Source organism: Myotis davidii, unplaced genomic scaffold (genome assembly GCF_000327345.1).
Source record: "Myotis davidii unplaced genomic scaffold, ASM32734v1 scaffold38, whole genome shotgun sequence".
NCBI classification, from domain to species: Eukaryota; Metazoa; Chordata; class Mammalia; order Chiroptera; family Vespertilionidae; genus Myotis; species Myotis davidii.
Genome location: NW_006291383.1, coordinates 7,934,068 through 7,949,032, shown reverse-complemented (window position 1 = coordinate 7,949,032; position 14,965 = coordinate 7,934,068). Strand labels below are relative to the sequence as shown.

The following is a 14,965-nucleotide window of genomic DNA, read 5'->3' as shown; positions in this document are numbered from 1 at the left end:
GCCCCCGGCCCCCTCCCAGCCCTGCCTCTGTCCCTCACCTGCTCTCTTCCACACGCCCACCCCCACCCCCGATATACACCCTACTCCCTTGGGCTCTATGGCTGGCACATTCTGTATTAGGAGCCTCCTTGGGTCCCTTCCAAGAGTGAAGGCCCAGCCAGGCCCTCCCTCCCCTGAAGAGCTCCTCCGAGCACCAGCCCCAGCCAAGGGGCTGGACTTGCTGCCATGTGCCACCCACCGGCTTCAGAACTCAGGTTATAAAAGTGTCTTTCTTGGAAGCGGGAGACAGAGACCAGGGAAAGATTCAGACAGCCCCATTCGTGGAGAGGTAAGGACCAAGAGGCTCACAGGGGCACGTCCCGGGTGCTTCTTGAGTACCTACACTAATGCGGTGAAGTGGTGCGGAGGGTCTCAGTGCCAGGCCAACCTGGGTTCAAATCCAGGCTCTCCCACCGACTACCTGTGTGACTTGGGGCAGGCAACTCATTGCTCCTCTCTGAGCTTCAGTTTTGTCATCTGTAAAATGGGCCTGCTATCCACGATCCCGACCACGGCGGCGAGGACTCGATGATGTGATGGAGCTTGTAACGCTCTTGGCGTGGTGTCTGCCACATAGTGAGGCTCAAGCAGAAGTCGGGCTGGTGTGGTGATTTAGGACGAGAGAGGGAGAGGGTGGGAAGATGGTGTGAAGTACTAAGGGCAGGGAGGGAGGAGGGACTGACTTGGGTGAACTGATTGAGGAAAGTGTCATGGGACTGACAAAGAGTGGGTGAATTTTAAATAATCCTTGAAGCAAAATATAAAGAGCTAATGCCATGAGTACAAGTTTTCCAGTCCAAAATTTGCATATGCAAACAAAACCTTTCTTTTCTATACCCAATTATATCACGGTTTGGGGCAGCACCTGTGCCACCAAGCACCAAAAATCTGGATGTTGCTGACTCAAGGCAACGCAGGGCACTCCAGGGCAGGCTCAGCTGCTTTTAGGGGTACCCTGCCCTTGCTCGGGGGAAGCATTTACTCTCTGGGCGGCTTCTTCCTAGGCGTGCTGTGGGGGTGCATCGCTGGCTCCCCGGTGAGCCCTGCTTACGCTAGCATATGTGTCTGCATCCCAGCTGGTCTCTGCCTTGCAGTTTCAGAAGCTGAGTCTCTTGGTGACACACTTTTGCCCACCCAGAGACACCCTGCCCCCACCTGCAGGCTCCAGGGTCCTGACTGTGCCCTTTTGGCCACCCTCTGCAGGGCTGCAGTTCAGCCGATAGGACCCCATACAAACATGTTAGTTGTAATATTGAAATATTTCCTTACTAGTTGGTAAAAAGCCATGGCTGCAAGTCCCAGGGGCCTAGCTCAGCCACTATGGTGCCTCCCCCAGGACCCTTCCCTGTCCTCCAGATCCTGAAGCTTCCATAGCTAAAAGGGAACAGAATATCTCACAGTGTGGCCCAGCCACTTTGACAGGAGTTAGGTCCGTTGCTTGCTCAGGGCTTGGTGCATATTGTTGAATGTATTCCTCACAATTAATGTTTAATCCCAATTTTACAAATGAGGGGTCAGAGAGATCAAGTAACTTGCTCAGGGTCACACAGTCCGGGAGTGGCAGAGCCCAGATTTGAAGCCAGCCCACACAAGGAGGAAGGGCACTCCAGGCAAAGAGAACTAAAGGCACTAGTGTGAGGTGGTAGGAAGTGCAGGCTGTGTTCATAGACCAGTGGATCTGGAGCTAGAGGAGAAGCAAGGGGAGGAAAGCTGGAGAGATAGTTCTAGAAGAGGCAGAGCTGGGAGACGCTAAGCAATGGATCCCTGGTGAGGACATGAGGGGACATGGGGCTTCCCAGCTCTGTGTCCACAGGTCCTAGCCCTGAGGATGCTGCTGTTCTGGGGGTCACTGCTATGCTGGGGGCTGCTGCCCCAAGCCCAAGGGGAGGCCCAGCACCTGCTCTTCCTACGGATCAGCAAGGACCAGCTAGAAACAGGTAAAATGTAAGGGGTGGGCCGAGGGAGGCGGCCCGCAGGGAAGAAGAAGGGGGAGAGATGGCACCACCTCCCAATTCAAGGCTTCTCTTCTGGCCTCCCCCTCACCAGCAGCAGAATTTGCCTTCCTTCGCTGAGAGCTGACCCTATCCTTCCCCTGCTCTCACACTGCTGTGGCTCCCCAGTACCCTCAGGAGAACCTCCAAGCTCCTCACACTGGCATTCAAGGCCCTATATGTATGTCCAGCCTCTTCCACCACCACTGCCCTAGCCACCCCATAGATGCCCCAGTTTCTTCCTTTGCTAGTGCTGTTCCTTTTGCCTACTGTGCTCTTTTCATTCTTCCCAACACGGTGAATTTCAACTCATTCTTTAAGGCAAAGCTCTAATGGGAATCCCTCCTCTGATGGGAATCCCTCCCAATCTCCCCAAGCGGAAGGTCTCCTCCCGCTGGGCTCTCACCACCCTCTGGTGAAGCCTTGACAATGGCCTTATCCACGTGGATTGCACTTGCCCTATTTGTCTGTCTCACTCCCTAACTTTTGGCCGTGAGCTCCTTGTCCTCCACGCACCACAGTCCTACCTCATTGATCTGTTTCATAAACTCGCCACCTCAGGGCCTTCGCACATGCTATTTCCTTTTCTATTCACTGCCTAGCACTTTCAAAATTGCTGTGCTTGCTTCCTTGAGTGCTCCGTGTGGTCTGTCTCCCCACCAGCATGTACAGCCCATGAGGGCAGGAGCCACATGGCTCCCGTTCCCTGAGCCAGGAGAGAGTGAGCATGTAAGTACTTGTTGCTAAATGATCACCTATCTCACTGGCCCAGGGCAGGTGCGGGTGAGCATTTGCTGAATGACTGAATGAACGGTGAGCCCAGGCCGAGGAGGGCCTTGTGTCCTGTGTCCTCAGATATTTCAGACTTGCTCTCGGAACACCACATTCTGGGCCGCATGGCCAGGATACCTGTGACGGGCGCCACCAGTGAAGGTATCGCCATCCTGGACCACCTGCCCTTCGTAAGAAAAGGCCTCTCCAAGAAGAGCAGTGGGCTTGACCTGTCGCTGGTCGGGGACCTGCTCTCGGGGAAGAGCCTCCCACTGCTGGGGCAGCTGCTCCGGGCGGGCGGGTGAGTAATCGGAGGCCGCTCTGGCCTGTCTTCCCCCTCAGGCGCCTTGTTCTCACCAGGCAAATGCAGCACCAGGAGGGTGGGGGAGGCCTGGGTGTCCTTGGAGGTTCTCTACAGCCTGGGACGCGCTCAGCAAGGGCATTTTTCTTGTTCTTAAACCTCTCCACGACACTTGAAATCTCCCACAGAATAAAGCAGGTCTAACTCAGGGATCTCTGTCTGGTAGCCCTCCACATTCAGTCTGTACCTGGGGATTACAAGCTTGCCTAGTGTTCTTAAAAGATATTTTAACAAATTGCCAGCATTTGAAAATCAAGAGGGTTTTCATCAAATTCTACACTTGAATTCAGACAGGGTGAATGTGTATAGGCAGCTCCTCCACTGTATTCTCCCCTTTTGTAGACGGTGAGGCACTGAGGTCTGGAGAGAAAAAGGGGCCTGTCCAGGTCTTCAAGGCTTGGGCTGGAACTAGAGCCCAGTGTTCTGCAGCTGAGCTGGGGGTCAAGGAGGGGTGGTCCCAAAGCTGCCCCGCCCTTCCTGGGGTCCACTCCTATACTAGCCATTACACACACACACTCCACAGAAGCCTTACCAGGCTAGGCCACCACCCATACCTCCCACAGGTTGGTCATAGAAGATGCCAAAGGACCCGAGGTCACCCTGCAAGTCCTGAGCGACAGCCTGCTGCAGGTCACATTGCGAAGCAAACTGTACCTGTCGCTCCAGAGGTGAGTGCCCTGCGCTTTTCCTCCACCTGCCTCAGCAAGCAGCAGGCCGCCGTGCACTGCCGGCCAAAGCCTGCTGCCTGTGTCACCATAAGCATCATAAGAATCCTTTCCGCGTGAGCATGTTTCAAAGCCATTTTTACTGATGGGGAAACTGAGGCACTGAGTGGGACAGGGACCTGCCCCAGGTCACAGGGTGAATCAGCAGCAGAAGCTGAGATAAAACCCTCTGACTTCCATCTGCATAAAAGGCAGATGCATTAACAGGATGGTCTGAGGAGGATCTATTTCAAGGTCACCTTGGAGTTGGGCACACCTAGACTCCAATCCCACTTACCGTCTAGGTGACCTGAGCAAGGGCGTGAGTTCCCTGGGCCTTAGTTTCCTCATCTATAAAATGGGAATGATCAAGTCCCCTGCTGTACTTGGCTACTGAGAAAGTTCACTGCCTATCTGAATTCAGATTGCTCACTGAACTGTGGAGGAAGATGCTGACCTGGGGTTATTAAAACAACAGCCAACAGGGGGAGTGCTATAGTGGTATTTGCACATGAAACAGGAATATTTTTAATATACTTTTATTGACTTCAGAGAGGAAGGGAAAGGAGAGAGATAAAAACATCAATGATCGGAGAGAATCATTGATCACTTCCTCCTGCACACACACATCCGCACTCCTCCCCCCCGCCCCAGCCCCCCCAACTCCTGCTGGGGATCAAGCCCGCAACCCAGGCATGTGCCTTAACCAGGAATCGAACCTTGACCTCCTGGTTCATAGGTCAATGCTCAACCACTGAGCCATGCCGGCTGGACAAGGAATATTCTTAAATGCCCTTTAGAAATGTTTTTTTGTAAAATATGGTTTTCTTGGTCTAGCTTCCCTTTTTGATAGAGGAGCACAAAGAAATATTTCTTTAATGGAGATATTGGCATAGAAAATATCTCTCTGCTATACAATAAATATATCATCACCCTTGTAATGTGCGCAATAAAAATACAACTTGACCCTTGACCTGGTGGAACTGTAGCAAACTGGAGAGCATATAGCCCATCTCAAGGTCACCCTCACGCCCCCAAGAGATTGACACTCAGGGCGGACTCTGGCTTGGTATTGTCTGATCTTTCAGGTTTTCCAAAGTGTAAACTCCATATCCTTTTTTCCCCCATCACCATTTATCCCTCAAGCCCTCTTCTACCTCCACCCCCTCAGCAATCACATACAGTGTACATGTCCAGGAGTCCTCTCTTCTTTTTTTCTTTTTTGCTCAATCACTCCACCCTCCCCCGCGCCAACACCTGAGCTGTCTGCCTGCTTTCTATGAGTCTGTCTCTATTTTGCTTGGTAGTTCAGTTTGTTCATTTAGTTCCGCCTATATGAATTCCATATTTTTTTTTCAATATGTATTTTTTATTGATTTCAGAGAGGAAGGGAGAGGAAAAGAGAGATAGAAACATTTATGAAAAGAATCATTGATCGGCTGCTTCCTGCATGATCAGGGACCAAGCCCACCACCCGGGCATGTGCCCTGACCAGGAACCTAACCGTGACCTCCTGGTTCATAGGTCCACATTCAACCACTGAGCCACTGCGGCCGGGATTGAATTCCATATTCTTAATCAATTCTCCTAGTGTTTCATTTGAGCCCTCCAGGCCGTTGCAGGCCACTAGCCTGTGACTTCTGGTCTCAACCTTGGCCTGTGGCTTGGAGCCTGCCTAGACACACTGCCCCTACAGGATCCTGCGGCTCAAAGTCATCAAGAACATCCGCATCGGGGTACGGCTGGAACAGACGGGGAACAAGACCAAGGTGGCCTTTGAGGAGTCCCATACCCCACCGGGATACCTGAGCATCAAGGTTCTGGAGCAGTGAGTACCTGCCCACTCCTGGGCCTCCACTGGGTAGAGGTAGATGCCAGGCCTTCATGCACTGCTCCTGCAGCTCGGCCCCTCACTGAGACTCTCCCAGCATGGTTGTCTAGAGGGACCAAGGACATCAGGGACAGGATCATCGCCAAGGCCCCAAGCCGCACCACCCATCAGTATCTGCAGCCTCAACGCTGAATGTCATGGCTAAGAGTGTGCATCAAATCTCGGCTTGGCTGCTTTCTAACACTGGGGCCCCTAGCCAAGCTATCTGACTTCTAGGAGCCTCCATTTCCTCACCAGTAAAGTAGGATTTCTCACAGAACCCAGCCAACATGGGTGGTTGTGGGGAACAGGTGAGTTAACCCTTGGGACCCACTTAGCATTAAACCTACCACATAAGGTGGCCACTATCTACGATTCTCAAATTACCCAGCACAAAAGCCATTTCCTTCATGAAACCTGTTGTGACTTCCACTGCCAATTGTGATCTCTCCCTCTTTGAAAATCACAGAAACGTTTATCAGAGAGAGAAATAAGGAGGCAGAGGCAGGGAGGAAGAATCAGGAAGAAATAAAGAAATAAAGCAGGAGAAAGTGAGGGAGGTAGAATGCAAGAAGGCAGGAAGGGTGAAAAGCAGAAAAGGAAGGGGAGGAGAGAGGAGGGAGACATCGAGCGAGGAAGGAAGCAGCCACTCCAAATTTCCACGTGACACAGGCCCAGGGGACCTTCCTCAGCCTTGCCCGGGACTCCCCGTTCTGGCCTCAGTCTCCCACTCCATGGTGTCTCGGACCCCATCCGCTCTCCCCGGCCCCTAGGATGAACCCCCTCCTGGTGAATGAAGCTCTAGAGATGGTGACAGGTGCCCTGGACCAGGCATTGCCCTTCCTCCTGCAGAAGATCGTGAGTTGCTCATCCCCCCTGCCTCCCCCTGGAAAAGGAGCACAACCCCAAAGGAGAGCCCTCCAACCTCGCCCAACCCCCACAAAGACCCCCTCGTGCCTTCCCTCCAGGTGTGCCCCGTGGCCACGACCCTGCTCAACTCGCTGCTAGAAGACCTGTTGCACATCAATCTGTGTATGTTGGTCCAGACTTATCTGTTGTCCCTGTACTGTGTGCCAGGGACTGTCCTAGGCTCTGCTATGGTGGGACACAAACCACACAAACCCTGCCCACAGCGTGCCCGCTTTCTAGTGGGGGAGAGAAAGGCAGTATGCCTATGACCCTGCAAAGTGGGATTATCAGAGGCCCACAGAGTAGACTGTTGTGATGATGCATATAACCTGGCACAAAGGTATTGCTCAATAAGTGTCATTATTATAAGAAGCACAGCCCAGCACATAAAGAACTTAAAGCTGAGCAGAGAGGGAGAACAAATTCTCCATTTTGCTGCTTCTCCGTGCCCCTGTTTCATGTCCTTATCGTAGCCCCAGCGACCTCAGGCCCAGAAGACTTCCAATACCATGTCACCACCACGGAGTTCACCGAGGAGGCCATCCTGATGAAAGTCCTGGTGAGCCAGCCCCCTGGCCAGGGCAGACCTCCAGGGGCATCCCCTGGTCTGGGGGAGGATGGACAAAGAGGAGAATGTGATGGGCTTCTCTGGCAGGAGGTACAAAGGGGAGGAGGGGGAGAAGGAGGAGGAAGAAGCAAATGAAGACCCAGGTGCCTGCCCTCGGAGCTTGTGCTGAGCCCGGGGGGTCCTTCCTCAACACAGGAGAGCAGGAGAGGCACATGGGATCCTTGATCCCATGAGCAAGGATCAAGCCCCAATTAAAGGCAGGGGCTGCAGGGCCACGCGTAACGCCCCGTTGGCAGGGACCCCTCAAATGCGGAAACAAAGGCCCAGAGAAAGGACGAGGCTGGCTGCCCAGCTCCAGTCCCCATGGAACAGGGAGGACAGGAAGGACTTGATAGGAAGGAGTGCTGTTAACAAGGGTGCAGAGAAGGGAGTAGGGTCAAATGAGGGAGAAGCAAGGAAACAGGTCATGGGTTCAAAACCCAGCTCCACCCCCTACCGTGTGTAGGATCTTAAGTAGTTACCTCCCCTCTCTGGGCTTCAGCTTCCTCACCTGTGAAATGGTACCAATAATTGTTCCCATCTCATGACGCCATTGTGAGGTTCAAATGAGATTGCGCACAGAAACGTTCAGCGCTATGCCTGGCACATAGTGAGCCCTCGATGTATGAGCTGTAACCAGTTGTTGGCCAAGGAGGCCATTCCCATGGAATTTCTTCTTCCCCCTTCATTTCTCTAAAGCTCGTGACCCCCTGTGGCCCAGGCCAGAGGGCTCCAAGGTCTGACCACCTGGACCCCCCGCCCCTCCCAAAATTAGCCCAGGGCAGCATGGCAGACCTGGCCTTTTGGGTGGAAGCCTACAATGACATCCTGTCCTGCCTCTACACCAGCAAGGAAGTCCGTGTGGACCCCCAGGACTCCACGGTGAGTGCTGAGGAAGGGGAAGGAGGGTGGGACATGACAAATGTCACTGCTCTGTTTTCACATGAAGAAGCCGAGGTAGAGCTGGCAGAAGTCTTTTTGTGGGTGGCCTAGGTAAGCCAGTCCTCCTCTCTGGACCTCACCTGGATAACTCCTCCAGCACAGAAGTCCCTTCCTTTTGGAAGACGTCCTTAAACTCCCAGGCCTCTTGTTACTCGCTTCACAAAACTTATCCATTCATTTGTGCCACAAACATTTATTAACGGCCTTCTGTGTGCCAGGTCCTGTGCATACCAGTCCCTGCCCTTGCAGAACTCAGTCAGATTGGGGAGTAGAAACCGAACAAAAAAAAAAACAGTCAGAGAGCCCTAGCTGGTTTGGCTCAGTGGATAGAGCATCGGCCTGCGGACTGAAGGGTCCTGGGTTCGATTCCAGTCGGGGGCACGTGCCTGGGTTGCAGGCTCGATCCCCAGTAGGGGGCGTGCAGGAGGCAGCCGATCAATGATTCTCATCATCGATATTTCTATCTCTTTCTCCCTCTCCCTTCCTCTCTGAAATCAATTATATATATATGAAAACAGATAAATGAAATAATATAGAGCAATGGATCAGTAAGTGACTGGTGGAGATGAGAGGGCTCCCTCCCCTGGACAGGGAAGTCAGTGAAGACATCTCTAAGGTGGTATCTGACTGGTGACGAGGCACACACACACACAGGTCTGCAAGAAGAGCACGTTCCCTGGGTCAATGAGGGAATCAATGAGGGAGAAAAACAGATACATCACTGTCAAAAGCCTCCAGCAGCTCCTTGTCACATTCTGAATAAGGCAGTCTCCTCTGTGCCACTCCTGGGGCCCTGCATGATCTGACCCCTGCCCACCTCTCCAGCCTTATCTCCTCACCTGCTACACTCCAGACACACAGGCTGAGCTCGGCTCCCACCTCAGGGCCTTGGCACACGCTGGTCCCTGTGCCCAGGACTCTCTTCCCTCCTCTGCTGGTCTCAGTGCAAACGTCATCTCCTCAGAAAAGCCCCTCCTTGGTCACTTCATCTAAACATCTAAAGGAAGCCTCCTCTCCCCCCACCTCTTTCTTTCTCTCTCTCATTCTGTTCTTTTCCCTTCAAAACACTGATTACTGTGTGTGTATGAATAAAGTTACATATGCAGTTTTACACACATATATATACACACATATGTGTGTTTGTATGTTTATTTATTTAACTTTGTATGTTTACTGTCTCCCCCATTTTGAGGGCAGGGACAGTGAACAGGATACCATGTGAAGGACACACAGTGGGTACTCGGTAAACACTGAAATATAAAATCCTAAGATGCATATCTGGAAGAGTTCTAATGTTATTGCTCCATTTCCACATGAGGAAACCAAGGTCTGGACCTTGGGGAAGTGACTGGCCCAAGGTCATCCAGCAGGTGGAATTAGGACTGGAGCCCATCTCCTGCCTCCTCATGCTCTTCCCTCCATCCTACACATGTGTGGCAGCTCTAAAACAGAAGTGAACCCTGTAATTCCATGTCCAGAGAAATTCTTACACCAGTGGGAAAGAATGTATGGGCAAGGGGGTTCTTTGTAGCTTCGGTTGTTATAGGGAGAAAAGCAAAGTTAACCTAGGTGTCCATCAATAAGGAATTTAAAAAATAAATCAGGTTATGGTCATAAAAAGCAGAATACTTTGCAACTGTTAAAAAGAATGGAGTTATTCTATATGTACTGACGGTGAGAGGACTAAACAAGCAGTAGGGCCACATGGTTAAAATTTTCCCATCTATTCATGCTTATATGTGTAGAGAAAATGTCTGTCAGGGTACACTCCAAAATAACAACAGTGGGAACCCCTGAGAATAGGATTTAGGGGAAAGGGGGAAGAGGTGTTAGACTTTTACTTTTTACTTTATACAATTTGTTGTGTTTTTCATAATGATTTATGATCTTCAAAAATCAATGCAGCATAGGTAAATTGATAGAAATGTGATGTACTTGCTTTAAATATAGGGAACTATTAATAGAAGAATCTCTAGGTGATAAGTACACAAATGTTTTCTATAAAGTTCTTTCACCTTTGATGCATGTGTGAAAAAATTCACAATAAAATGTTGGGGGAGGAGGGTCATTGAAACAAAGAAAGGTTACTCTTTCCAGATAAATCATAATGAGACTCCAGGTGGATGGCTCCTCCCGTGCAGACTGACTGATGTGCAGGTGGTGCATTCTGTTGGGGACAATTACATCTCATTGGACCCCGTGGACATCCCCCAAACCTGCTCAGAACAGATCTAAGGGTTCTAAAGGCCAACACACATTTTGCCCTTTTCCCAGGCTGCTGACCTCATTCAGCTGTTGTCACTGAGAGAATTGGAACCCAGGCCCGAGGTGAGTGTGTTGCCAGCTCCCCACCCGCCCACCCACCCCGCCCCCAGCTCCCTGGCAAGGATCCCAGAAAAGATTCAGGGTTGGGGAGCAGGATCTGGCCCCCTGGGTATGACCCATTTGGCCAGAGTTTCCTCCTGTGGACTCACAAAATCATTGCACTTGCTTCACGGGTGTTGTGAGAATTAAAGGAGATGATTCAAGGAAGGCACTCAGCTCAGCGCCCCACCCAGTGACCATGGCATGTGGCTGTCATTATCCAATACCGAACAAGACACCAGCCTACTGAGGCACAGCCTAGTGAGTGGTGGCTGTGTGCCAGCCATAATTCTCAGCAAACCTGCACTCTCACACATTTTCATACATCAGCAAACAGGTTCTGCATGCTGAATTCACTTGCCTAAGCTCACATTGCTCAGTAAGTGGCAGATTCAGAATTTGAACCCAGACCCAGACTCCAAAATTCACGCTCATTGTCCTCTCTCAAAGCTCTTAGAACATGGCACCAGATGGACCAGCAATAACAACAACCACAATCGATAACAATCGCATTACTGGGTGCCCGGTTCTGTTCTAAGCACTTGCTATAAATTAATTCATTTTATCCCCACAATGACCTTATAGGATAGACATGATTATTATCCCCATTTTACAAGTATGAAAACTGAGGCACAGAGAGATTAAGAAACTTGTCTCAGACCACACAGTTTGCAAGTGGTGGAGCTAGGACTCGAGCTCCAAAATCTATGTTCTTACCTGCTATGCATGCCCAGGAGGAGGATGTCATCTTACCTCCGAGGAGTTCAGTGAGATAGTAACCTTCTCAAGGTCACACCGCACGCTGCTGCAGAACTAGAACAAAAATTCAAGACACCCTGACTCCTCAGGTGGTCTTTCCCCGTTCCTCCAAACTGGGGGCTCAGAAAAGCCATCTTCTAGGCCTGCCCACACCTCTTATGCTTCAACTTCATTCTGGCTTTTAAACAGTCCCCAGGAAGAACGGGGCTGACCATCAGCACCCCTGACCCTCCCACGGTCCGCCTCGACGGTCACGGGGCCACCGTCATGCAGCAGGGCTCCCTCGTGCTGCTGAGGCCCAGTAACACCTCCTCTGTCTCCGTTTCCTGGGTGAGTTAAGCCTTGAACTTCTTTGCTCCCCAGGGGCCCTGGGTCCACTTGAGGACCCCTCCCAGGCCCTGCCTGAAGCGGTGTGACAGAGAAACAGCAGCAAACCTCACTGTCTCATCATCTACTCAGAGTCAATCAGTCTGCCCCCAAATAAGCCTGCCGTTAAAACATGAAAAGACTCGAACACCCCCTGCCTCAAGGCCAGGCCCCAGTGCTCCCCGAGAACACCCTCAGCAACTAAAGAGTTTTGCCTCTGAGATCCTCTGCTCAGTGCCCTTACGTGGTAGCATTTTAACTGTCTGCCCTGGACATGGTTGCATCGAAAGCCCTTGTCCACAAAACCAGGAGAAAGATCAGAGAAATGTAGTTGATGGAGGGGCTAAACGTGTCTGCATTCTCTCCTTCCCAAGAGAGAGGTGACCCAAGCTAGAGAGGGCCAGGGCCTGGCCTCCCCCAGTTGCAACTTCTCTATCCTAAGCTCCCCGGGATTCCTATTTGCCATTCCACAGACCCTGAAATTGGGAAGGTGCCTCATATAAGGGGCGGGAGAGTTGCCCCACTAGCCGACCCCAGCGGCATCGGTGTGTACAGCACAATCCTGGGATCCTAGTTGGCACGATTCTGGGGCAAAGAAACCAGTCATCTCTGGCTGGTGGTCAAAGTCCTACTTCTAGTTTATAAGGTGACCATGTGGATTATGGTCGTCCATAGACAACCTCCTGAAAATGAAAGCGTCCTCTGGCTTCCGGCAACCTCAACCCTCAGCCAGCTGGCTCACTGCAAAAGGCTTTCCACCCACTGGGCTGAGTCCCTTCCCTTGTATCCACCCCACCCCGACCCCCGCCTTCCCTGCCCTCCAGGAGCACCCAGCACCCACCTGTGCCCTCTCCTGGGCAACACCAACACAGTCATCATCTGAACACATGTGAACCAGCAGTTGGGGTGCGGGTAGGACTGGGTGAGAGGGGGCTAGCCCGGGACAAGTACTCATGGGAGGTGGACGCGGAGGGAATAACCTCTAACCAGAATGTAAATTCTCCTGTTCTGACTTAATTTCACTTTGCCATAGAAACTCCTTTCAAAGGCTATGTTTTCCTCAAGAAATCAGAAATTAAAACTCCAGTTCACTCCAAACAGGTAAATTATTTTGGCTTTGGATGTTGCACAAATAAGATGGCTCACACAGAGAGAAATGGAGGGAGAGTACAGTTAAGGGGGACAAGTTTTCATGCCTGCTGTCAGCTGAACAGAGTGGTTTATAGGAGGAAGGGAAGAGGGAGACAGGGGGAGAGGGAGGGAGAGAGGGAGGGAAGGAAGGAAGGAAGGAAGGAAGGAAGGAAGGAAGGAAGGAAGGAGGAGGGAGGAGGTTGTGACTCGAACCTCACTGAACACTGTACCCCCAAGCAGCTGCCCTGACCTAAAGGGGTGATTTCTTTTCTCTGATAGCACCATGGTCACCCTGGGCACTTACCCTGCTGGCCTTGCAAAGCAGGTGAGTCTTGCCTTGGCCTCTCTACTGTCCTGGAGGCCCCACCAGCAGACCCAGAGTCATTGATGTAGGGAATTCAAAGACTCACTCACTTTCTATCCCTCATCTCATCTTGCCCTGGAGCCCCCATGCCCACTGGGGTGGGGGGTCCACCCGGGACTTAAACTGGTCCATTTCATTCTTTCGTTCACTTAACACTGAGTATCTGTCACGTGCCCACCTTGTCTTAGGATGCATCGGTGAACAAAACAAAGGTCCCTGCCCTTGCAGAACTCACATTCATAATATATAATATATAAGGTAAATTATATATTATGTAGGCAGGTAACAGTGCTGTGGGGAAAGCAGGGGAGGGGACAGAGGATGGGGGGTGCAGGTAGGTAGGGGCAACATTAAAAAGGTCAGGGAAGGCCTCATTGAGAAGGTGAATGTTTGAACAAAGACAGGAGGAAGTAAGGGAAGGAGTGGTGGGGATATGGGGAAAGAGGGGACCAGACGCCCCAAGGCAGGGGTGTGCCTGATCGTTCTGGAAACAGCAGGTGCCAGGGTGGCTGGAGCAGAGAGGGCAAGGCTAGACCCATCAGGGCCTTCTAGTCAGGACTGGCTTTTACCGAGTGACATGAAAGCCCATGGAGGAGCAGATGGAAGGGCAAAGATGGAGGCAATGAGGACACACACACACACACACACACACACACACACACCCAGGCTTGCAGACTGTGCAGAGGCTGCTGAGGCATGAACCCCATGATGGCAGTGGTGGCGGTGCAGAATGTTCTGAAAGTAGAGCTGACAGGATTTCCTGGTGGAAAGGATGAGGAAGGTGAGAGATGCATCCCGGATGACACAGGATTTGGAAGAAAACAGCCTCTTTCAGGAGAATACTGTTTGTGCCTCCAGCAGGGCTGTGGGCCCCCTCTCTGGGTTTCCTCACCCCTGAGCCCCGCGTCCTAAACCACGGCACCCACGTGCGGCAGTGTGGGGTTTCTGCGGTCCTGTGCCTGGTCTGGCCATTCCTGTGAATGTGTGCACAGGGCGGAGCATGTGGTCTCTTCCCCCAGGAGTTGTCCCTGCTCCTGCACTAGAAGAGCTCTGCACTACCCTGATTGTCCGAGGGAGACCCATGCCACCCCCTCCTTCCATCCTAGGGACATCCCGTCACCCTCCACTTCCACAGGCCTGTGAGCCTCGTGCTCTAGCCCTTCTCAGGGAAAGCTGCAAGATGGAAAAACAACAACAGGACTGAACGAGAACATGTACAGAAAGCACTTCAGAATGATCATGCCTGTTCTACCAGGTCTTGCTCCAGCCTTACTTGGGGAGACCAGGGTTGAGAGGCCCCGGTCAGGGAATCCCTTCCCAGACAGCCTCAGAGGGCAGCCATCCAGACCAGGGCTGCGTGTACAGCGGGACAGGATGTGCACTGGACAAGCCACCCATCCCACAGACAATGCAGATATGAATATGTCCATGACAGTCTCCCAACAGATGGGGAAAGTGTGTCTTGAAGAAAGGGGGTCTTTTTTTAATGTTTTTATTGATTTTTTTAGAGAGAGAGGGAGATGGATAGAGAGATAGTAGAAATATCACTGAGAAAGAAACACTGATAGGCTGCCTTCTGCACGTGCCCTTCTGGGGATCAGGCCTGCAACCGGGCATGTGCCCTGACCTGAACCGAACGGGCAACCTCTTGGTTCATCGATCGACGCTCAACCACTGAGCAACACTGGCTGGGCAAGAAAGAGAGTCTTAATGAATGTATGCAACTTAGATCCACAGGCAAGGCCTTCCAGGTGACAGGAATAGTAAGAGCAGAGCACAGAAGAAGG

At 51.8% G+C, this 14,965-nt stretch overlaps 1 protein-coding gene across 1 annotated transcript in view; it reads left to right on the top strand.

Moving 5' to 3' along the window:
* The first annotated feature begins 1,347 nt into the window (after positions 1 to 1,347).
* Positions 1,348 to 14,965, top strand: part of LOC107183217 — an 18,368-nt gene continuing 4,750 nt past the window's right edge. Inside the window, exons 1-12 of the mRNA XM_015564499.1 lie at positions 1,348 to 1,976; positions 2,886 to 3,102; positions 3,726 to 3,830; positions 5,563 to 5,694; positions 6,510 to 6,594; positions 6,705 to 6,768; positions 7,119 to 7,204; positions 7,952 to 8,134; positions 10,469 to 10,522; positions 11,507 to 11,647; positions 12,717 to 12,784; positions 13,094 to 13,139. Coding sequence (XP_015419985.1) covers positions 1,868 to 1,976; positions 2,886 to 3,102; positions 3,726 to 3,830; positions 5,563 to 5,694; positions 6,510 to 6,594; positions 6,705 to 6,768; positions 7,119 to 7,204; positions 7,952 to 8,134; positions 10,469 to 10,522; positions 11,507 to 11,647; positions 12,717 to 12,784; positions 13,094 to 13,139 — 1,290 coding nt within the window. The 5' untranslated portion in view covers positions 1,348 to 1,867. The remainder of the gene's footprint in view (positions 1,977 to 2,885; positions 3,103 to 3,725; positions 3,831 to 5,562; positions 5,695 to 6,509; positions 6,595 to 6,704; positions 6,769 to 7,118; positions 7,205 to 7,951; positions 8,135 to 10,468; positions 10,523 to 11,506; positions 11,648 to 12,716; positions 12,785 to 13,093; positions 13,140 to 14,965) is intronic.